At 41.2% G+C, this 24,154-nt stretch overlaps 1 protein-coding gene and 1 pseudogene across 9 annotated transcripts; both read right to left on the bottom strand.

Moving 5' to 3' along the window:
• Nucleotides 1-11,188: 11,188 nt before the first annotated feature.
• LOC103724164 (uncharacterized) lies at nt 11,189-17,162 on the bottom strand (annotated as a pseudogene). The gene is made up of 11 exons (XR_016399088.1): nt 16,083-17,162; nt 15,324-15,383; nt 15,146-15,244; nt 14,974-15,067; nt 14,690-14,880; nt 14,557-14,611; nt 14,401-14,474; nt 13,853-13,950; nt 13,654-13,785; nt 12,867-12,987; nt 11,189-12,753 (listed from the first exon to the last, which is right to left on the bottom strand). The product of XR_016399088.1 is annotated as an uncharacterized LOC103724164 (transcript).
• A 139-nt stretch (nt 17,163-17,301) lies between these two features.
• LOC103724165 (myosin-binding protein 1-like) lies at nt 17,302-23,522 on the bottom strand. 8 transcript variants are annotated; one of them, XM_088720859.2, is made up of 5 exons: nt 23,344-23,482; nt 22,964-23,161; nt 20,874-22,154; nt 19,223-20,780; nt 17,302-17,784 (listed from the first exon to the last, which is right to left on the bottom strand). In XM_088720859.2, the coding sequence occupies exons 3-4, from the start codon at nt 22,048-22,050 to the stop codon at nt 19,246-19,248; spliced, it is 2,712 nt and encodes a 903-aa protein (XP_088576985.1). In that variant the 5' UTR covers nt 22,051-22,154; nt 22,964-23,161; nt 23,344-23,482; the 3' UTR covers nt 17,302-17,784; nt 19,223-19,245. The 8 variants fall into 8 exon arrangements, with proteins under 8 accessions (XP_088576985.1, XP_038970163.1, XP_088576987.1 ...); XM_039114235.3 differs by having other exon boundaries at nt 19,223-20,783; nt 23,344-23,481; XM_088720861.2 differs by lacking the exon at nt 23,344-23,482 and adding an exon at nt 22,686-22,720 and having other exon boundaries at nt 22,964-23,277.
• Between the last annotated feature and the right edge of the window lie 632 nt (nt 23,523-24,154).

Here is a 24,154-nt window from a genome sequence, read left to right as displayed (position 1 = left end):
TTAGGTCTAAAAACACTCATTTTGCTTGGATTGATTGTCGACATGCAAAAAAGACTTACAGTACATTATCTTCCATAGGGGGTTAGCTTGTCCCATGCACCCAAAGAACCATTCTTATCACTCTCTGAAAGAACTACCTGAGATAAAACGTTGGCTACTTCATTGTACTCATTTTAGGTAATATGCTTTTCAATTAACAGTGCACAGTGATTCAGTTTATTGGGAATATCTACGACAATGGTGTCCAATATTCCCCAAAGAGATGACCTGTCACATGAGTCATCTCCTTGGACTACGTACTTCCCGTATATGTTATACAGTATTTGTATTTGTATGTTTCTTGGTAATTAACCCACTCGCAAGCATCTGGTATAACTTCCCTTGGTTTGTTTCTTCAGAAGAAAAAATCCTTTAAAAAAAGATGACGCTTTCTGTGGATTCTCTCTTAGCAAAATATGGCTTCGCGCACTGATTTGTGGTGTTCCCACGGCTCCTTTTGAAACAATAATGTCATGGCCTGATGGGTCTTGGAGGTAGGTGTTCGACTTCATCAGCTTGGGTTTGAAATCGAACGCATGTCTTGCTTCGTTGTCATTAAGCTGGTGATAAAATTGGCCTAAAACATAGAATCGAGCCAATCATATATATGAGATTCAAATATATTAAGAATATATATATTTATCTTATTCTCCAATTTTGCAGTTAATTGATGAGTGCTCCGTAGATGCTTCAATGTGGATGATCGGTAGGAATCATCAAATTTTCTCGAACAGATAAGAACCAATAAATTAAATTAAACATAACCATAACATGTGCATAATGATATTTGGTCAGAATTGACATGTCTGAAGAGTAATGAAAGCAGAAAAATGTTGACTTTGGCTGCAAGTGACACTATGACACTATGAACGTAAGGGTTTATTATTATTATTATTTATTTTTTGAGGAAAAGGAGGCAATGGTGTTGGAGCCAACAATTGCCGCCGAATCTTATTACATGCATGTAAGGTCACGGAACATGGAGTTGTCTAGAAAAGCTACAGTGGCCGGCCTCTAAGGCACAACTAAATGACTGCTCTTCGTGGTTGTTTACCAGTTTCGTCTGGGCTTGGGGGGTCGGGGCATTGGGATTTGACGACGATAGGGATCCTGACATGACTTGGAGCCTGACTCAGTCCGTGAGCAGCCGCCCCCACCGCCACCTCGTGGCACGCCATGATAGTTCTCCTCCATAAGCTTTGCAGCAGAGATGGGTTGAGAAGTGAGAAGCCAGAGGATGGAAGTAATGGAGAGCATCATCAGTAGGCGTCTCCAAAAGGCACCCATGTTCTCTCCAAGATATGAAGTCGGTTCTTTTCTTCCCTCTTGGCAAAAGTCTATGTGAAGATATTGGTAGGTAGATGGATGAAGGCAGGGGGAGTAGATGAGGACATAGTTACCTTTATATAGAATGGTCAGAGATCAGAAGAGGTCGTATACGTGGGGAAGGTATATGGGCAATTCAAAGGATTTTGCAAGAAACCAGAAGCGGTGAACCAAGGAAATGCCGCATTTGTCTCTCTCACCGGAAGCGAAAAGCTTCGAGCAAGAACCTTACGACGAAGTCCGGATATTTTAACCTTATTTAGCATCGTCCTGCATCAACTAAACGCCATCCAGCCCAAATTATATAGATCTTTTTTTCTTCTCTAAGCTAAGTTCTTGAATCGGAGAGGACTTGTTCTCCAATCATAGCTATTCATGGTTTTAATCCAAGAAAATCTTCCTTTCTTCTGCAATATTTGTGATACATTATTGTCCAGTACTTTACCATCTACAGACTTGCTTCTTCTTCTTCTAGCCCAAAATTGCTTGTAAATGACCTTTTATTAATTTTTAAATAATAATTTATTGTTGGAAATAAAAGAAATTACTAGTCAAGTTCCATTGATGAAGTTGGGTTATTTTTTTGTATAATAATTTTATACTACTACGTACAGGCTCATGTTTCCTAGTAGAGCACACGAGTTCGCGGAAAACTTCCTAATGACCTTGTCGCTATTGTCGAAACTTGGAAAGATAAATTTGGCCACAAGTAACAGCATGAAATAAGGTTATGGATCATGGACTTTTGTTTTTTGATTAAAACAACATGTGATGGGAGCTGTTATTCAACCAGGTTGTAGTTCAAGTGGAGAGGCAAATCTCACATGAAAGATCAGTAGTAGGTCTTATGGCCTGCCTCAATCTGTAAATAATTCTCTCATGTCTCTCTGTGGAGTGTAACTGCAGAGGCTTCCCTCGAAGCACCTCATGGTTACAAAGTTTTCTGGAAGCTTAGAAGCTATGATACTGCCATATATGCACTTAATATTCTTATCTAACTTAATAATATCCAGGTGGTCATACCTCCCATTCCATAATAATGAAACCAACATGAGATGGGTTGAAAAACCACTTAAGCCTATAGGTGCGATTAAATGATCCCGATCCTAGCTTGTAGTTGGTTGTTAGGTGCTTTTGGCTTTGGGGGTGGGGACTTGTTGATAAGATCATGGTACGGTTCCAAACACGTCTTCCGGTCGGAGCCGATAGCCACCCCAACCTGGGTTGCCATCATATGATTCCTCACCTTATTATTAGGTGGATCAGGTGAAATCATCCTAGATTATGTTGCTATTACACATAAAAAAGAAGAAAGAGTAGGAAAAATGGAGTGATTTCATCCTAGATCTATGGTGGATCTGATCCACCTAATAATTGTCAGCCATAAGCTTTAAAGGACCCCATGATGGGAACTTGGTGCACTCCGTTGTTACCTTGCCTTCTTGTTCCCTCTTAATTGATGTCCTTGTGAAGATGTATAGGTTTGTACTGGGGGAATGGGCCGGCTCTGTTTGAAAAAAACCGGAGAATGACGTGTGGTAAAGGTCAAAAACTGGACGAGGGAATAAGGTTGTGGTCCAAAACTTGGGATTCAGATACACAACATGCAGTAGGTATGCAAACTTTTTAATTACCATTGCGCATTGGTTTAGCTAATCGTGGATGTTTTTTTTTATTTCTTTTTAATCACCATTGCACGCTGGTTTGAACAAAAACGGAGCTTGACATGTGTAGAGGTCAAAAACTGGAAGAAGGAAACAAGCTGGTTTGGGTCCAAAACTTAGGATTCAGATTGATAACTGTAGGTATGACTACTTTTTAATCACCATTGCCAAGTGGTTTAGCTTATTGTGGATATATTTGGAATATCAGCAATAATAGAGACTCCATTGTTCTAAGACATGATGTCTCATGGTTAACTGCTTGAAGTTAGGGTATTAGTGTCACGCCCCGAGCCCGAGGCGCGGCAGATGCCGCACGCCTGCACGGCGGGCCGCACAGGCGTGCAAGACAGCTGATTCTATCAAAGCAAATACAGATGTTCAAAACTTATTTAAGGATTAATCACAGATGCTTAAAATTGACATAAATAATTAAAGTCATTCAAAAGCAGTCTTACAAAATTTCAAAATAACATTTGCTAACATAATTCAAATGTCCAAACTAATCTAATTAAAATGCCAATAACTGAAGAAATCATCGGAAAGTCTAACGCACTCCCCAATCCCGTGCGATCAAGCCTCTGGATCTGAAAAACAGAGAAAATAAAATAATGAGCTACACTAGCCTAGTAAGCAACAAAATACCCCAAAGTGGGGTCAGAGCATATCAGATCAAAATATAGGATAATGATTGGAATAAATCATAAATAACAATATTTTACTGTTTTCAAAACTTATTATTATTTTTTCAAAAACTCTGATACCAGAATCTCAACATAATAGGCTACGGCCACGTAACCCATTGGCATGGGATGCACAGAGTGCCAGAAACTACCATTGTTAGTCACCGATGGCAACGGTATCCAAAAACCACTATTCTAATCACCGGTGGCACGGTGTCAAAACCGGTTCCTCACAGATTACAAGTCGACAGGTCCAACATATAATCCCCATTGGTGGGGCCAGAACAGAACAGAACAGATCATAGCCATGCTGAGAATGCATATATATATATATATAACAGATTTCATAAATTACCCAGTCATAGTTTACGGATTTCAGAGCATATAACAAAATTTTCAGATGAAATTTAAACATGCCAGACCTATTTTTACTAAATACAAATCATATTTCGAAATTTAATCCACTAATAGTTATTTTACTAAATAATTTGAAAAATGCACTTTGAAGCATTAAGTTACTTACCTCTTCTCGCTTAATCCCTATTTCAGATAGGCGGATCAGGTTCACCTATTTAAATTTAATTAATTCCTTGTTAATTTCAGAGCTAAGCAAAATCCAGAAATAATACTACTGGGCACAGCCCAACAAGGCCCAGAGTTGGTCAATAATGAACATGGCCCGATAGAGCCCACATCGGATACGGCCCAATGGACCCACATAGACCCGGCCCAATAGGGCCCTCCCAAGATTGGCCTCTAATTTGTTCATTTATGCAATAAAAATTCGTTTCAGGGACCAATATCTAATTACATAACACCGTTCCGTAATAAAACTTGGGTAAAAGGACCAAATAATTATATTTGAGGACCTTTATGTAATAATCTTTCTTTTAGGGATCAAACATAAATTACAGAAGACCCTTTTGTGAAATAACATACTGTCAAGGGTTTAACTGCAAAATTCCATTTATTGGCCAAATGGTTCGGATTTCGGGTTTCGAGTTCCGGGTTCTGGGTTTCGGGTTTCGGATTTCGGGTCTGAACTGGATTTCGGATTTCGGATTTCGGGTTCCGGGTTCCGGGTTCCGGATTATGGATTTCGGGTCTGAATTGGGTTTCGGGTTCGAATTTCAGATTTTGGATTCGGGTCTAGGCCCAAGTTGGGTCCACAGTGAACTGGGCCCAAGTTGGCCCAATTCGGCCCACGATGGGCCTTCATCTTCCCCAAACTCCCCATGGATAGGGGAGATGGAAACCAAGAGAAGGAAGAGGAAAGAGGGGAGAGGGCTGGCTGGGTGGCCGGAGGCCACCCCTCGGTCGACGGCCAGCCGACCGCGGTGGCGGCCGGCGGTCGCTGCAGCGGCTGCGGTGACTGACGGGGAGGAGAAGCAACCAAGATGATCACAGTCTATGGGGCTGAAATAGAGGAAAAAACATGAAATAAAGGTTGAGATCAAAGAGCAGAGGAAGCTTACCGGCAGTGGATCTCGCCCAAGGGAGGCTCGATCCGGTGTCAAGCGGCGGCGGCGACGGCACTTTCCGAAGCGGAAGTAGATCCAGAAACAGGGAAAGGCCGCGAGGGGATTCGGACGGTGCTCGGCCGGGAGAGCACACCGGTCACTCGGGAGGCAAGAACAGAGGAAGGAGATGGAGGAGAGGGGCTCGATGGTGATCTGGGAAGGAGAAGAGGGATTTTTATCATCCCTTCGTAACAGCTCTCCACCGCGAAAATCGCAGCGGTCGAGCGTGATCCGTGGCCGTGATTGGCCGCAGTTTGACCGGAGGGGGGGTGCCGCGGGATGCCTGCGGCGCCTTGCCCCAAGTGTTCCCGGAGGAGCCGGAGAGGATCGCCATCGCGATCCTCTGTCTGGTTCCTCCCATATTAGGATCGGGGCTGAAGTCGGCTGGGGCTGCCGACTTCAGCCTCGTATCTCACATTCTCTTCCCTTTAAAAAAATTTCGTCCTCAAAATTTAACATACCTTAGCTTGCAAAAAGGTCCGGATATTTTTCCTTCATCTCGTCCTCCAATTCCAACGTAACCTCACATTTTGAGTGATTGCTCCACTGGATCTTAAAATAAAAAATTGTGCGCCTTCTTAATACTTGTTCGTTTCTATCAGCCATACGTACAGGCTGCTCAAGATATGTCAAATCTTCTTTAAGCCGCATGGGGACCACTTCTGTAGGGGGGTCATAGAGATTGGTGCGGTACCAGGAATTAAATCAATTGCAGATTCAATTTCTCTATCTAGTGGCAAGCCAGGGAGATCTTCTGAAAAGACATCAGGATATTCATTCACTACTCGGATATCTTCCAATCTTTGATCTGATTGTCTGATATCAACTACAATGGCAATATATGTCATACTCCCCTTCCTGAGTAGCCGCTTAATTTGCATAGCAGAGACAACTCGAGGGAAAGTATAAGGACCACTACCTAGAAGCTGAATTCAGTGTCTCTAGGGATATGAAAGTTTACCCCTTTTTTTTTCATGGCAGTTAATGGTAGCAAAGTGTGACGCCAACTAGTCCATACCAAGAATTATATCGAAGTTATGCATATCTATAACTATCAGATCAGCAGTCAAGTCTCTATTTACTATCTAAATCGGATAAGTATTGCAGATCTGTTTAGCAAACATCCCACTCCCGACTAGGGTACTAATTTGCAAATCATACTCTAACGGCATACAAGGCAGGTCATGTTTTCGCGCAAATGTAGATGACATACAGAAATGTGTAGCACCAGAATCAAACAATACATGAGCATAAACAGAAGCAACTGGCAAGGTACCTGACCCCACAGTGTTGGATGCCTGAGCATCTTGCTGAGTCAGTGCGTAAATACGACCCTGTGTGTGCGGTCTCCCTCCTGTCTGCTGCTTAGGAGAAGAAGGCTGAGCAAACTGAGCCGGAGCAGGAGAACCTTGCACTTGCTGAGTCCTTGTAGCTTGAGGCCTCTGAACTGATCGAAGGTCCAGTTGAGGACACTCAGCTACCTTATGACCCTGCTGGCCGCATCTGAAGCAGGCGCTGGATAATCGTCTACAATGTTCAGTCTTATGCATACCACCACATGCATCACACTTAGGCTTGTCTTACTGATGCTGAGTAGTCTTCTCATAGAATCCCTGCTCCCCTGATTGCCAGGGTTGGTTATGAGATTTTGCAGTCCTACTGGAATTCTGTCCACTATGAGTATCATCATCTCTACTCCTCTTATTTTGTATTCTATCTTTTGTATCTTGTGTTTCCTTCCAGACAATTTCCAGATTCTTGGCTCTGTCTACCAGATCATCATAGTTTGTTGAGTGTACCACGGCCAAACCACGACATAAGTGAGGCTTCAATTCTTCTTCAAATCTCTTCATTCTGGACTCTGCATCCATAACGAGGGTGGGAGCAAACCGAGATAGCCTGTCAAACTCTGTCTCATATTCATCCACGGTCATAGTTCCTTGAAACAGATTTAGAAATTTCCTCTTTAGCTCCCTAAGGCGACTTGAAGAGAAATACTTGGAGTAGAAGGCTGTGCAAAACCTCTGCCAGGTAACTAGCTCATGCTCATGTGCCAATGTGCGCTCCATAGACATCCACCAATGATGAGCTCGGTCGTGAAGCATATAGATAGCAAATCTGACCTTCTCTTCATCAATGCATTACATTGCCCTGAAGGCTTTCTCCATTTCATCTATCCAAGCTTCAGCCTCTTGAGGACCAGTGGTGCCCTTAAAATCCGAAGGAGCCATTCTTTTGAATTCTGCTATACTCTTTCTTTGCTCAGGAGGAGCAACATCCCGCTGGATTGGTTGCTGAGATTGTTGCCTTTGTTGGTGTACTAACTCGACTACCTCCTCGATCAGTTCGAGCACCCGAGTTTGATTTCTAACGACAGTTTCTGGAGTTGATTGACCTTGGGGCCCTGAGTTATGCGATGCCTCGCCCATTTGGTTAGTAGGGGCTCTTCCCCGAGAGCCCCCAGCCATCTGATTCAAGCTACGGACACGGCAAGGCAGCATTCTAATTTTGGTGAAAATATATAAATGTTATAAATTTATCCAAACACAATAATACATAATAGTTAACAAAAACAAATGAACAGTATCCTCTTATCTAGTTCCTACCCATCTCTCAACCTTTCCAACGAATTCTAAGAATCCTAAAATTTAGGCTCAAATATGACTATTTCACTTATGGTCCCTAGTGATCTTAACCTGGCTCTGATACCACCAAATCTGTCACGCCCCGAGCCGAGGCACGGCAGACGCCGCATGCCCGCACGGCGGACCGCACAAGCGTGCAAGGCAGCTGATTCTATCAAAACAAATATAGATGTTCAAAACTTATTTAAGGGTTAATCACAGATGCTTAAAATTGACATAAATAATTAAAGTCATTCAAAAGCAGTCTTACAAAATTTCAAAATAACATTTGCTAACATAATTCAAATGTCCAAACTAATCTAACTAAAATGCCAATAACTGAAGAAATCATCGAAAAGTCTAACGCACTCCCCAATCCCGTGCGATCAAGCCTCTGGATCTGAAAAACAGATAAAATAAAATAATGAGCTACAATAGCCTAGTAAGCAACAAAATACTCCAAAGTGGGGTCAGAGCATATCAGATCAAAATATAGGATAATGATTGGAATAAATCATAAATAACATCATTTTACTGTTTTCAAAACTTATTATCATTTTTTCAAAAACTCTGATACCAGAATCTCAACATAATAGGCTATGGCCACGTAACCCATTGGCATGGGATGCACAGAGTGCCAGAAACTACCATTATTAGTCACCGATGGCAACGGTATCCAAAAGCCACTATTCTAATCACCGGTGGCGTGGTGTCGAAACCGGTTCCTCACAGATTATAAGTCGACAGGTCCAACATATAATCCCCATTGGTGGGGCCAGAACAGAACAGAACAGATCATAGCCATGCTGAGAATGCATATATATATATATATATATAACAGATTTCATAAATTATCCAGTCATAGTTTACAGATTTTGGAGCATATAACAAAATTTTCGGATGAAATTTAAACATACCAGACCCATTTTTACTAAATACAAATCATATTTCAAAATTTAATCCACTAATAGTTATTTTACTAAATAATTTGAAAATTGCACTTTGAAGCATTAAATTACTTACCTCTTCTCGCTTAATCCCTATTTCAGATAGGCGGATCAGGTTCACCTATTTAAATTTAATTAATTCCTTGTTAATTTCAGAGCTAAGCAAAATCCAGAAATAATACTACTGGGCACAGCCCAACAAGGCCCAGAGTTGGTCAATAATGAACATGGCCCGATAGAGCCCACATCGGATACGGCCCAATGGACCCGCATAGACCCGGCCCAATAGGGCCCTCCCAAGATTGGCCTCTAATTTGTTCATTTATGCAATAAAAATTCGTTTCAGGGATCAATATCTAATTACATAGCACCGTTCCGTAATAAAACTTGGGTAAAAGGACCAAATAATAATATTTGAGGACCTTTTATGTAATAAATCTTTCTTTTAGGGATCAAACATAAATTACAGAAGATCCTTTTGTGAAATAACATATTATCAAGGGTTTAAGTGCAACATTCCATTTATTGACCAAATGGGTTCGGATTTCGGGTTCCGAGTTCTGGGTTCCGGGTTTCGGATTTCGGGTTCCGAATTTCTGGTTTTGGATTTCGGGTTTCGAGTTTTGGATTTCGGGTTCCGAATTTCGGGTTTCGGATTTCGGGTCTAAACTGGATTTCGGATTTCGGATTTCGGTTCCGGATTCCGGATTTTGGATTTTGGGTCTGAATTGGGTTTCGGGTTCGGGTTTCAGATTTTAGATCCAGGTCTGGGCCCAAGTTGGGTCCACAATGAACTGGGCCCAAGTTGGGTCCACAGTGAACTGGGCCCAAGTTGGCCCAATTCGGCCCACGATGGGCCTTCATCTTCCCCAAACTCCCCATGGATAGGGGCAGGGGCGGCCCAAGCCTTAGGCGACCTAGGCGGTCGCCCAAGGCTCCGGCTCGAGAGAAGGCCCCCGCACGACGACATCCTAGGCTCCTAGCCTCCCAACTCCCGCTCCTAGCTACAGTGTCCGTAGAGCAGAGGTAAGGCCGCAGGAGCCAACGGCTACCTCGACAAGACGCGGGTGCTCCACTCCTCAATCCTGATCCCATATTCCCATCGGCCATCGCCCATCATTCCTCTCTAGCTCTCTTTAAAATCCTCATCGTGCTCCACTCCTCCTCCACTCCTCAATCCTCTTCTATTCTGTTCCATGACTGCCTGGGTGGCTGGGTCATCTCCTCCGCGGCTCCGTAGCCCGCGCCTCCGCCAGTCCGCCTCCCCGCTTCCCTGGGCCCCGGCATCCCGCAACGGTCCCCGCCTCCTCGGCATCCAGGCGGTCCCGCCGCCCGCGACCTCCTCGCCTCCCTCTCGGGCCCCCGGCTCCCGTGAGGCTGTGACCCCGTCGGCCCTTCCAGCTCAATCCAGCGAGCCGGCGAGGTCGTCTCCTCTGCCTGAGCGCCTCCCCGGCCCCCGCCTCCCCGGCATCCCGACGATCCTGCGAGGCTACGACCTCCTCGCCTCCCTCCCGGGTCCCCGGCTCCCGCCTCCCGTGGGCCGTGACCAGTGAGGCAGTGTCGCAGTGACCTCCACGGCTCCACCTCCTCGCCAGTCGCCTCCCTCCCCGGCCCCGGCTCCCGTGACCCCGTCAGGCTGTTACTCCCGTGACCTCTGCTCCTCGCCCCGGCCCCGGCTCCCGTGAGGCTGTGACCTCCTCGCCTCCCTCCCCGGCCCCGGCTCCCATAGTCCCGTGACCCCGGTGGGTCCGGCCGTCCCATCACCGCCTCACGTCTGTCTCACTGTCTGTGAGACTGAGTCTGTCAGTCTGTGACACAGTGACAGTGAGTCAGTGGCACGACATACGGTGTGATTCTTCTAATCTCCCTTTGTTGTTTGATTGTATTTTCAACTTTCAGCGTTTAATTCTCTTAATTTTGTTACAATTTCTATAATTTTGTTACAATTTTTCTCTTCTATTTTTTCACTTTAATAATTTTGCATCTCAAAAAGCTAGACGGATTATTTTTAAATAAAATTTTAAAATATTTTATACTTATTAAAAATTTATTATTATTATTATTATTTTAAAAAAGGCCTCATTAGTGAGTTCATCCTAGGCCCCCAAATGCATTGGGCCGCCCTTGGATAGGGGAGATGGAAACCGAAAGAATGGAGAGGAAAGAGGGGAGAGGGTTGGCTGGGTGGCCGGCCTCGGTGGCCGGAGGCCACCCCTTGGTTGACGGCCAGCCGACCGCGGTGGCAGCCGGCGGTCGCTACGACGGCTGCAGCGGCCGACGGGGAGGAGAAGCAACCAAGATGATCTTGGTTTATGGGGCTGAAATAGAGGAAAAAACATGGAATAAAGGTTGAGATCAAAGAGCAGAGGAAGCTTACCGACAGTGGATCTCGCCCAAGGGAGGCTCGATCCGGTGTCAAGCGGCGGCGGCGACGGCACTTTCCGAAGAGGAAGTAGATCCAGAAACAGGGGAAGGCCGCGAGGGGATTCGGACGGTGCTCGGCCGGGAGAGCACACTGGTCACTCAGGAGGCAAGAACAGAGGGAGGAGAGGGGCTCGATGGTGATCTGGGAAGGAGAAGAAGAGTTTTTATCATCCCTTCGTAACAGCTCTCCGCCGCGAGTCAAGCGTGATCCGCGGCCGTAATTGGCCGCGGTTTGATCGGAGGGGGGGGGGGAGTGCCGCGGGATGCCCGCGGCGCCTTGCCCCAAGTGTTCCCGAAGGAGCCGGAGAGGATCGCCATCGCGATCCTCTGTCCGGTTTCTCCCATATTAGGATCGGGGCTGAAGTCGGCTCCCCGTATCTCACAATTAGACCATATTTCTACATTCCATGAACCTTTCTAAAACCACTCTTCTAATGTCATGTTTTTATTTAATTTAGCAAGTGTTGGAACTTTTTTTTCTCTAATTATAAATACAATTATTGAGTCTTCTTTTCGTTCCTACAACAATTAATAGTTTTTAAGTCATATTACTTTTTGGAAAAAAAATTGTTGGGATAATTTTTTAATCCAAAAGTACTATTTTTAAGCTTTTGGATAGAATTTTTTTTTAACAAATATTTTACACAATTTTTTCGAAAAAAATAGATGTTCAATTAAATATAAAGTATATTAGAATGCATCACTTTTCTATTATCAACCAAATATGAAAAAACCACTTTTCCAAGTATTATATATCCAGACGTCAACTTCTCAAAAAAACTATTCTAATGAAGAGATATTCTTCTCGAGATATTCTTCTCATGATCCAAATGAGTGTAAATGTAATCCCTTTCAATTGCTTCCTAAAAGAAGAATATCCCAGTATTAGGCACAAGAATAAAAAAAGCATCAGTAGATAAGGTAGCGCACATTGTTGAATGCTGGACCACTAAACAATTCCTACATCGTGTGTAGCAACTTACTTGCAGTCACTGCATCCTATAGCCACTACATTGAAACAAAGAATTCAAAAAAACAACAAAAAAAAAGGAAAAAAAGAAAAAGAAAGGAAGAACTTTTTTTTTTGATAAAAAAGGAGATTAGGGTGCCAGGAGACAACCCCAATCACCTGATTTTATTAAAGAAATGAATGAATACATAAAGAGGAAGAAGAATGTACAAGTATAGTAGAAGGCAGCTCTTCCAAAAACAAAAAAGACCGAGCTGATATCACTTAATTACCAATGAACAGACCTCCAAAAAAAAAATGCAGAAGGCTGGCTAAGTAGGGCCCAATAAAATTAGATAGAGGGATATCAGCAGCTCCTGCTGAGAAGATCCCAGCCAAAAGAACTGAGAACAAAAGAAAGAACTAACATGCAGAGAATGTCTACTTCACTCATTTCTAAAAGCAGAAGTCTTTCCTAACTTAGCACTACTCTCAAAGTTGGTACTGCCAGCAAGTTCCCAGTATCAGAAGTAATTGCCAGATGAGGAAACTGCCCCATGTTGAGCTTGGAATACAGAATCTGCATGCATTTATAGAGCAGCTAGCAGCTTAGTTTGCTGGTATATCCATCAAAGTTCAAGGAAATCAACAAATTTTTATTAGAATAGAAGAAGAGATAAATGGTGAAAATACCCTCAAAAGAAAAGCAATCCTATCATCAAATAGTTTCTCGATTCGATCTACTTCCATCTCGCATATGGCCTTGATTGCAGGAGCCAAGAATGGTCTTGATCTGACTTGCAACCGCTGCCCGCTGCAGGTAAGCAAAAGAACACCGGTCATCAACATTTGTTCTGAAAGATAGTAGGAGCAAGTTCAAAATTGATTGTAAAATTTCCATATTTTTTGGGTTACTCACTAAGGACACAATTTCACAATTTGGCAAGAAAATGAGTAAAAATTTAGACAAATGCTGCGGATTAAAACTTCCATGACTACAAAGAAAATGAAGACATTTCACTAAATAGTAGAAATTCTGGGAAGTTTCAGAATAATTTGTGAAATGTCAGGGAAAAAATTCATAAAATGAGTGTATAAGTAGCAAGAAATTCCTTAAAGCATGATTTTTTTTAGTGAAGTTGGTAATAAGATCAGGAAAAATGCTCTCGGTAAACAAACTAACAAGAATTAAGGAATTTTTAATTGGGCAGAACATTATATACTTTGGCAAAGATCCCAGATATGATTCCTTGATACTATATTTGTGAGCACCTATGCGGGCGTGTGTTTAGTCGCACATTGGTTATTCATTGGGTAGATCTTGGATACTTATACAAAATCAAGAAACCCAAATAATACCTTCTGGCTTGCCTTTTTAAGTGAAGTCCTAGGTTGTTGCAATATTCTTATATATATTAGGAAAAAATAGAATACAACAATGACATCATCAAGAACAATGGTAAAATTGAGAAGATCTTACCAGCTTATACGGGGCCACAAAGCATTGGAGCTGAATAGACAAGAGATAGGCCACATGAACTTCTATGACTTCATCAATGAAACCCGCAGATGCCATGCCGCTTCAGAATTCGGTCCATGCACTGTGGAATACCTGCTTCATCAATCAGGGTCAGTTTCATGGCCACAGTCGAGAGACTACACAGCAAGGTATTACTTACGTGATCCATGATGTGTTGATGAAATGCATCAACAAAATGGAGGAGCTTCTGCTTCACAAACAAGTGATGCCCGTAATTGTGTGTTGTGCTGCCTCTACTATGCCAAGGATAAGGTTTAATGCCTCAGAATTATGGAAAGAAAACATTCCATGAATTTCCATGAAAATTTGCATGGACTAACCAGGAGAAATAGAAGACCGATACTGCTGCAACCCAAAATTGAATGGGAAAAAACACTCATCAAACACCTTCTAATATAATCAAGAATTTTCAAATTTTAGCTTGGGCAGTTAAGCTAAGGGACATGACCAGATCCACATGAGGACATTATCTTACAATAAGAGAGATTTCTTTGTTCAAAATTATGTATTAAACAGGCTGGTGGCATATCTTGCAGAGATTTGGATGCCTTTTAGGTCAAAAGAAATAATACATAACCAGAGAAATTCAGCTGAGTAATTCCGTGTTATCTCATACCTTTGAGTTGACGGTTTCAAAATAAATGGCTGACAACAATGGATAATAATAAGAAATTAAATGTGTACAAACCTTCCACATCTACTTCTAAGCTTTGTCAAGAACAAATTTGCCATCCTTAACCTTTAGCAGAAAGCCCATGACTATATCAAAAAGCACAGCAGGAACGAAATTGATCAGAGATTATTCAGGTGACAGCCCATTGAGATCCTAAGGAAAGCTTCACCTGATTGTACTTCCTAATTGCCTCATGTTAGCAATTAGGTCAAGTGGCCATGAAACCTAGAACATGGAAGATCTTTAGGCACTTACCAATAACAAGGATAGCCGTGTAAAAATCAAACCATCATGTCATTGAGCACCTAGCTTGTACGTAAATTTCAGCAGATCAAGGACATCAATGTCAGTATACTGTTTCCGGACGTTGCAGGGAGTTGAGAAATTGGCACTTGCATTTTCCTGATCATCAGAACCCCTTGTTTTATTATTGATGCAACCAAAGAATCCAGGGCACTTATAAGCGCGCCATCAGCAGAATTTCCAATGGATTCCTCTCAGTATGGTAGAATACTATCAGCATAAGTGCACACACAAATATCCAAATTTATGAAATGGTCTATATCTAATGCTTAATGAAGCCAGACCTGTAATATGCTATTCAATACAAAATCATCACCCCAGGAGTCTCCCTTATCTAGCTTATTAAGAATTACTAAAGGAACTGCTGCAGCAGGTCACCTGAAAAAGTATGTTATTTATCATGTCCAAGAATTATATATGTCAACATGAAGGGACAGGCTTGATCTGACAGAGTACCAGAACCTAGAAAATAAATAGCACATAATACTCCTAGTTCATCCATCATTTCCAATCACTCATCAGCTTCGGCAAAATATGCTTACCAGCATGAACCATCTAGGCTGTAAAAACCATGAGAAGTTTCAGCAGCTTCATAGAAGTAAGCAACTTTTGGAAGATGGATTAAGCTATAAACCTGCTTCTTTATGCACACAGCAAGGCACACCTGGATGATAAGTGCAGGTTGTGTTGTATCCTTCAATTTGGTATTGAATCCAATTAAGAAACAAAACTCCTGATGCAAGAATCTGTTTTTTTGTTGGGGAAGGAAGAAGCTGTGACACAGCACTGTTTTCCTGCTTTAAACCAACTAGGTGTTGATAAATATTTTAACAATTAGAAAAGCTAAACAGAACTCCAAAACACAAAAACCCAATTATACCTGGAAATAAGGGAGAAGAGTTGGCAAGGCAAACAAGGCTTCCGAAATTTTTGTGCCATCCTCTAAACGAAGGTGTTCAAGTTCATCAAATCGAAAATGGAAAGTCTAGTCAGCTCCATTGATCCTAGGAAGTGCTCTTTACCTTGAGAAAACCTTGCTTTCCCTTGCCCAAAAATGGCTCTCTTGCAAGTATGTATCATTCAACAGAGGAATGTGGAAATTTCTGGGAATCTTAAGTTCATTCCAAGAGGCCATGCTCTTTTTCAGAAACTCTCTGCATACAGCAATCACAGGATTTCTAGGATATAAGAACAAAGAGAAGCACCTAAAATATCAACAGTCTCACGATTTTGCCTCTGTGTTGTGAAATTTCTCTAACTGTCCGCTCAGAAAAGACCTTTTTTTTGCTGTCCATGTGTCCCTTCTCTATGATTGTATCAGCCAAGAACTTCAAATTCTCCAATGACTCACTGAAGTCTGTACATTGTCTGCAGTTCCCTCTCCAATCCATTATTCCTTGCAAGCTTTGCATATCCCAGCAATATGAGAGGACATCCTCAAGTACTGATAAATATGATCACCATCGCCTACTAAAACTGCCAAGGATACCAAGAAAACCACAGAAAAGGTTAAATCTCTCATTACATGGCATGATTTCTCTGAGGAAGATGAACAAGAGACTCTTCATCAGAATAATCACATTTGACAGTTCCATCGTTGGATTCTGGAGTGCTCAAAACGTCAGGTTTAACTCCTACTTGAGGTTGATGGTTCGTGAACTGAAAACCAGAGTTGAATCCACTTGGTATTTTCCAGTCATAAAGCTTCATCCCTATCAAATAACATAACATTCTCATCTTGAACATGTCAAACCGACTGCGATGATTTTCCAGCACCTTCAAGAACACAAGACAGACTACAACCTCCATAACATCTAAATATCTCCCTTTGGGAGTGCTGGATATGGCCATGGGTTTCTGAACACCTGTTTTTCTTTTGACCCAATAATATCGTAGCACTCAAGCTTAGTTACATCAATATCCAAGAATAGAGGCCATATTTGAATATCCTGAGGGTTACCTCCACAGACACTAACTGGACATGGCCTTCCTTAACACAGAAGCATGAAAAAAATTTCCCTGCCTCTCATCGGACCATTATTTAACAATTACAGCCTTAATTCTGCTTAATTTAACTTACAATCACCAGATCAATTGTATACACTTTTGACATGTCCCGACACACTTGTTCGTGTTTTTCATACATGTACATGCACTCATTATACTTGTTTCTTCACCCAGGTCGGGGAGTAAAAATTATACTCATTCAAACAAGAGATCAAGTTAATTTTTTGCTCAAGCAAAACCCTGATTGTTACAGGTCATCAAACCAGGGATCAGTTAAGTTGCTCAAAGTCATACAGACACCATATCTGCCACCCATATTACCTTCCGAAATCATTGTTCCTATTCCACTCAGATAATGTAATGAAAATGAGGTGCAAGGCAGATGGCAGACTCTGCATGACAGATTTCATCCATGCAGGTTTTGAAGGCAGTCTTATCCCCGAGCCGTGCCCTCATGTTTCATGGCTTCCATCACATAACAATTTTAATGATCGCCAGTTGCAAAACCTACAACAATCTCAGTGATCCTCAACCAGGAATCAGAATGGATTCTGGTGCTTCAGAAATTATCAAGAACAAAGACCTTACCAATAGAAGCAGGAAACTTTTTCTGATAAATGTCCAACTTTCATATCTAGAACTGCTGAAGCAACCAACTATAGATCAATATACAAAAGTCAGCAGATGGGCAGTTAACCCAATTGTTATAATACACACAATATTGTTGTTACACACAGAAATCAGTGTTTATACAATTTGCCACTCATATCTCAAAAACCAATCAAGAAAACTAACTCTGGAATCAATCAAGTTAACAGAAGGAAAATACAAATTAAAGAAAATTGCGAAGCCAAGATATGTAGGAGGAAAAAATAAACTGGGGATAAAAGAGGGAAAAATCACTCCCAGCATTGGCCCATACTTCAGAGTACTCAAACTGATAATACTGTACAATGTTATGCGGATCCTCCATTCCTACAAATCCCAATAGGACAGCACCAAAGATATCTACCTTATCTCAAATAATCAAATCAAATTGTCGTGCTTGTTGTTGGAATTGAAATCCAGGGCTCATATCTAGTTGACATCTGAAAATGTGAATTACATTACGTTAGTCCAAATCATATTGCTCAGATATGCTAACAGAAAGAGTCAAAGAGAACAGTCACAAAAATATAGGAATCAATGTTTGGATAATTAAATGACACTACATCATATAGCATCACATCCCAATTTAAAGAATAGGGTACAGCTAGCTAAGATTGATGCATAATTAATAACTGGTCTAAAGTCATAACTGGAGGAAAGGAAATAAGAAACAAGAAAAAAATAAAAAGCGCACACACACACACACACAATTTTCCTGATCTGATGGTCGACCAAAAGATGCATATAAAGAATTCAAAATTGGACATTCATCACAAAAACATTGGAAATAGTTCTGATGTTATACATTTCACATGAAATCATACATCTAAGTAGTAGCTCACTTGAAGTACGAGGTCAGATGGTGGTCTTCTGGAAAATGTAGACTTATGGGCATCTGAAAAGCATCTCACTGATCTATTCTCAAGGTCACCTGTGCACCCTAGACTGGGATAAAAAAAGACTATCATAGTTTCAAATTGCTGTTCAGTGATTCTTAAACCAATAATGAAACTGGTAGAGCAGAAAAGGAAAAGGAGGGGGAGGGGGGATGGGAGACTGTATTTCTGTTGATAGAACACTGCAACAATTTTGAGCATGAAATTATGCTTGGTCGAAAATTAGATTATGTTATGGCACAGCAGTCCTTCATCAATACACAATGCTAGTATGAGTAGATGTTGCCATAATTGATCAGACCAGAGCGTAAACCTTGAGGAGAAACCATGGTCTACAAACCGATTGGTACCGGTCGGTTCAGCCCGTAGCGTACCGGTACCAACAGGCACCGGTACGGTATGGCTATTAAAATCGGTTCCAACCCAATTTAAGTCGGAACTGATCGGTTCATGACCTGTACCGGTGCAAACCGACCCGGTTCGCACTGGTACAGAGTGTTCTTCACGGAAGACAGCGCATGGCTAAAGCCACGCACTAAGTGCCACGCGCTGTGGCACTTTTGGTACGGTACTGGTTCGGTACCAGTACCGGACTGCACCGGTATATTGGTACGGTCAGTACGGCGAACCTTGGGAGAAACACTGAGCACAACTCGTTCCTGTTCTCAAACAGCAAACAGTCTCCTAAGATATTGTTACTGTGTCTATTCAGAATATAGAAAGTGAGGATTGGAGATCAGAAAAATGATAATCAGAAAGATTATTGCAAAAAAAATGAGTCCTATCATTATTTGGTTAAAAAATAGACAAACCAAACACAACTCAACATGTCATAACAAAAATATGTCCTCCTAGTTCAACATCAAATATAAATTGAACTTTTAAAATTTTCCAGGGTATTTCAAACTAAAAGCCTCAGAGCTGCTTTACATAATTTGTAAAACAAATATGAATTTTAATAAGTTTTGTTTTAAAAAGTTACCTCATAGGCAAGACCATGTAAGCTCAAGTTGAAGTGTGCTCTCTTCGTGTGACCCCAATTCTCCGTAAATCCCGTAGGTGGCAAGCTATCTCCAGAACAAACTGTACCCCGTCATCTCCATTTCTAAGTGAGTTGATGGTGTGTTCAAGAAAAGTATGATCTGCTTCAAGTGCCTCCAACCTCTCACTCAGATGTGAAATTTCATTTTCAAGAGTAGCTAAATCACTCTCTTTATCAACCATGGAGATGTACTGCCCATCACTGTCAGAATTATCCTCACCATTTTGTTGAGTGGTAGATTGAACCCCTTTGGATGATAAAAGGGTGCTTGTGTTGGATTTTGATGGTTTCTTTTTACCTGACAAAACACTCCCTCCTGTTTGACTACTTTCTGGAGACAAATTTTTCGAGTGAGGATGTTCCAAATCATTACACCCCACTGCCTTCTCCAAATACTGACCATTTTTAACATCATGATCTAAAACTGCATTTTTTTGTTCAGAGTTTTCTCTATGAACATCCTCACATCTTTTGTCAGAATATTCATCTTCCTTTACATCAAAACTTGAAAGATTAACGTAAACCCCATTATTGGAGAAGAGATGGAGCTTTTTCTCCAACTTCTTCAAACAATCAGAAATGTAATCCTTTTCATCTTCAAAATCTAACAAAGGAACCTTCAAAGGACCTGATCCACTCCATCTGGAGGCACCAGCCTCCTTTTCAAGAGTTGTGCTGGTGGGATTATTCACTCTTGACTCTAAATCATCAGACTTCTCTGGTTTACTGTCTGCTAATGATCCATCTCCAAATTGCTTAATATATATTTCAAGCACCGCTTCAAGATCTTGTATTTCCTTATCCCTTTGAGCAAGTGCCTCATTGGATTTTTGAAGTGCTTCTTGGTCGTACTCAGTTTCCTCTTCCATCATTCTCTGGTACTGCAAAGCTTCCATCTGCATAGCTGCCTTCTCCTCCTGCAACCTAGTAATCATAGCCATTGCTTGATTTGCTGCAATTGCTGAAGCATTTCTTTCTTCTTCTAGCTCCTTGTATAAAAGGCTTATGGACTTCCTATCCAACTCAATCTGCCGCTTCAGTCGATCAACTGTGCTTTCTCCTTCCACTTCACTAACAATACTTCCATCTAGAGACTCCAAACCTGATTCATTTCTTTCAATAGACAGCCTTTTAGTAATGTTCTGCAACACAGGTCCATCACCTTGTCCATATACTCTGGGACTTGGACTCATATCACTCCATGGGGTCTCAAGCCCCTTAGAGGCAGATATCTGTGATATAAGTAATTTCAGATCTTCAAGAACTTTAGAAGAATCCCTCCCCGTAATTACTTCTGCAAAGTTGGAAGATGTCAAGTTGCCCTTATTGCCAACAGCAAGTTTGTAGGCATCATTTAGATCCATATGAGTGTTCACAGATGGACCAGGGTCACTCATAATTTGGTTTGTCTTCAAATTTATCTCAGTTGGACTAAAATCCTTGGAAACTCCTCCAATAGAAGTAGCAGAGATGTGCACATCATCATGAGTTCCCAAAACTTCTGGTAGAAAGAGAAGATTATTTAGAGAAGGGTCAAGTAAAAGAAGCTTGGAGCAAAAACGAATCCAGGTTAAGACAGACATTGACTCACCTTCCACGTTTGAAACTTCTGAAGGAACTAATTGAGAATCTTGAGGTGTGATTTTGGATAATGGAGGATCGGCGCTCATTTCAACTCGGCTCCACTTTACTTCCTCCAAACCAGGCCCAGCAGCAATAGAAGATGCCAAAGATGATATGTCATGAGAACCACCTACATGGAGTTTCTTCTCAGGAATGGAATCAGAAGGCTCGTGCATGACAGGAGCAGGATGAATCAACTTTTCTACAGCTGCATCATCTGAAATAGTGGCAGATAAACTGTTGGAGATAATGGTGACAGCCTCTGGTTGTGGAGATCGAGGCTGAAAATCTTGCTTAAGTTCCTCAGTTCCATGAACCAGTGTATTTCCATCTTCATCATCTGAGGATGGGACTTCTGACTCTGAATCAGAGTTAACCTTAAGTTCACTGTATCCAATGTGGGACAGCCGATCAAAACGTTGATTCCCCAAATGATATGTTGTTGTTGGCCCCAAAGACTTCTCTCCTGTATCTTCATGATGGAGACCATTGTGTTCTGTGGAATTTAACAAAGAAATGCCAACTTCAGCAGAGTCAACTCCAGTGGATTTCTTTTGAAGCAAACTGACAGCATGTGGTTTATTTTTGAAAGGCTTAGAACAGCATGAACAAGTCCTCATGAATGACACCGGATCCTTCTTCAGCAAAGGAACTTTAACCACATCATCTCCATGAAGTCCATCCTGCAGACAACTGCCATTGATAACCGCAGGAAATTTCAGATCAACGTCTTCACTATCATCAAGAGCCACCTCAAGTTTACCCACCAATGATCTGTATGTCTCAGGGATAGATTTCTTCTCCATGGAAAATGTAAGGAGGCAGCCTTCGCACATGTCATAGACATTAGCAAGCTTTTGATGAACATGACAGAAAGCCAATGAAGAGATTTCTGATTTATGGGCCTTGCAAATTAAATCCCAATAAAAACTTGGTTTCTCGTTGCCCAGGACATGATCCAGCCTTGAGCATAAAAGACACGGTCTTTGCAATTTGCAAAGACGAGCAAATTTTGTCACCAGGTAGGAATATAATGCACCAAGGAACAATAGAAGCATTAACAACCATTCAAACACAGCAGAAGATAAAACAGACGAGAAACGCCGAGAATTTCTCCATTCAGAAATAGGAGTTCCTGCAGCCATTCCTAGAGTATATGCAAGACCGTTAAGTGGAATGCGTGCCGATCACCCAGGATGAGAAATTATCAAACCCTTTACTTCCAGGCTGATGAAACCAAATATCCCAGCTGAGATTCAATATGGAAAACATCAACAAGCTCAAGTCAGATTCAATAAAATATGAAGAATCAGAATATTATTTTTTTAACGAAGTTTTTGGTACTCTTCAATCAATGAAATAGAAAACCCAAGCCTTGTAAATTTTCTTTAGTAAAGCATGGGGGAAGTTCCTCACCTCCTCCATATTTCATTTAAAAAAAAGAAAGAAAGAAAGCCCAAGCCAAAAAGTTAACAATATAAGAATCAAAATGTTAGCAATAAGCTAACAACCATCTAAATAAAGCTCTAAAGCAAATACAACGTCTATCCTATCAAAAGTTTGACCTTCAATAGACCATTGCAAGGACCAGAAAAATTTACAAGCGAACAGGTGAGACCACAAGAAAAAGCATGCCTTCTGGTAATCTCTTATCAACTCAAATCCCAATAACATAAAAAGATAAAAATAATACTGAACGAACAAAAAAAAACCTAGATGAGATCCAAATTTTTCAAACCCAATTCAAGACAAATAAAAGGAAGAGCAATTCAATATCTACCTGCTGAGAAGTTCCAATATTTCAACCATAGCAGACTGAAAGCAAGAAAACATACATCCTAGATTCAATCAAACCAATCAAAGCAAAACTAATTCAACAAAGCAAGAAAACATATATCCTAGATTCAATCAAACCAATCAAAGCAAAACTAATTCAACAAAAGACAGAATCAATATAACAGCTAATAAGAAAAGAATATAAGAAGCAAATCAGCTAGGCCAAACCAGTTTAAGAAACCAATCGAAACAAACACATAGAGAAAGAGCAACAATCCACACCTTGTGAATTCCTCCCAAATTAAGCCGGCGAACAAACAAAGAGAAGCGATCGATCCGAGATGGCCAGATGGGTTCTGAGGACAGCAGAAAGACAGAAGCAACCGAAAGGTAGGAGCTTTTCCCCTGCCCTCCCCAGATCTCCACCCTCTCCTAATAAATAATTGTTCCAACAAGCTGACGTCGCCAGCCAAAAGTCGGCTGGAATCCCAAGTAGCGATGGCAAACCGAAAGGCCACAAAATAAAAGCAAACCGTGACAAGCTCCCCACCAATAAGAAGACAAAAAAGTAGAGAAAATGCCATTTTCCAGCTAAAATTCCCAAAAAAAAAAAAGGAAAAACACAGAACTTTTTTCCTGGAGTTTTCTTAGAAAAAGATTACCTCATCTACCACATGGTGCAGATTGGGGGAAGGAGAATGGGAGAAAAGCTGTTGATTCGGGAAAGATTAGATTGAGAAAGGGAAAGAGAAATAGTGGCAATCGGGAGTGGGAGAAGGAAAGGATCTACGGATGGGTTTGTTGACAGAGACTTCGAGATACCGTTGAACCTGAGTCCCCAACCGTTGTTTTTGACCGAAGCAAACGTTCCTTTAAAACGTCGATCAGGACCGTCCGATTGAAGTTTATGAGAATTGTAAAGGCTTCGTGGGTTGCCATTCGTGGGTGCATTGAAGGAACTGGTTGACTCTCTCGGATCTGGTCGGCTGGGCGGCGAAAGCTTTATTTTCTACTATGGACTTGAGTGAAGTACAGGTGGGCTTAAAGATTTGCGTTTGACCCCGTGCTTTTGATAGCTGACAAACTCGGCTGTATATCTTCATTAAAATAAAAATTATAAAAACTCTCCTAAGAATAGAAATAAATTACACCTGCATAATAGTTTAAAAAATCTATATTTAACTCAAGAGATTTATTTTCCTCCAACCTCTTGACCCATAATTTAACCGAATCGTTAATCAAACTGTGAATCATAAATAAAATCCAAATATCAAGTTAGAAATAATTTTGAAATGATTAAAATAACCATAAGCAATATAACATTGTGTGCATCCTTCTCTCTATAAAATTAATTTTGATTTTTTATATAAGCTAAACGATTTTACTAGTAACATAAGTATAGACTTTATAAGCTATTAAGTGCAAACATAATAAATATAAATGTTAGAAAAAAAATTATAGTTTATTCAAAAA

The sequence above is a fragment of the Phoenix dactylifera genome, chromosome 1, assembly GCF_051530095.1.
Source record: "Phoenix dactylifera cultivar Ajwa chromosome 1, Ajwa_hap1_PhDact_Kaust_v1.1, whole genome shotgun sequence".
In the NCBI taxonomy this organism is placed as follows: Eukaryota; Viridiplantae; Streptophyta; class Magnoliopsida; order Arecales; family Arecaceae; genus Phoenix; species Phoenix dactylifera.
This window is presented reverse-complemented; position numbering and strand designations above follow the sequence as displayed.

What these genes read in the sequence shown, in the direction of transcription:
- LOC103724165 (XM_088720856.1), bottom strand. Translation starts at nt 22,050, where the DNA reads ATGGCTGCAGGAACTCCTATTTCTGAATGGAGAAATTCTCGGCGTTTC. An exon ending in AGAAGTTTCAAACGTGGAAG is followed by an intron (nt 20,784 to 20,873) that starts GTGAGTCAATGT and finishes TCTTTCTACCAG; the next exon opens with AAGTTTTGGGAACTCATGAT.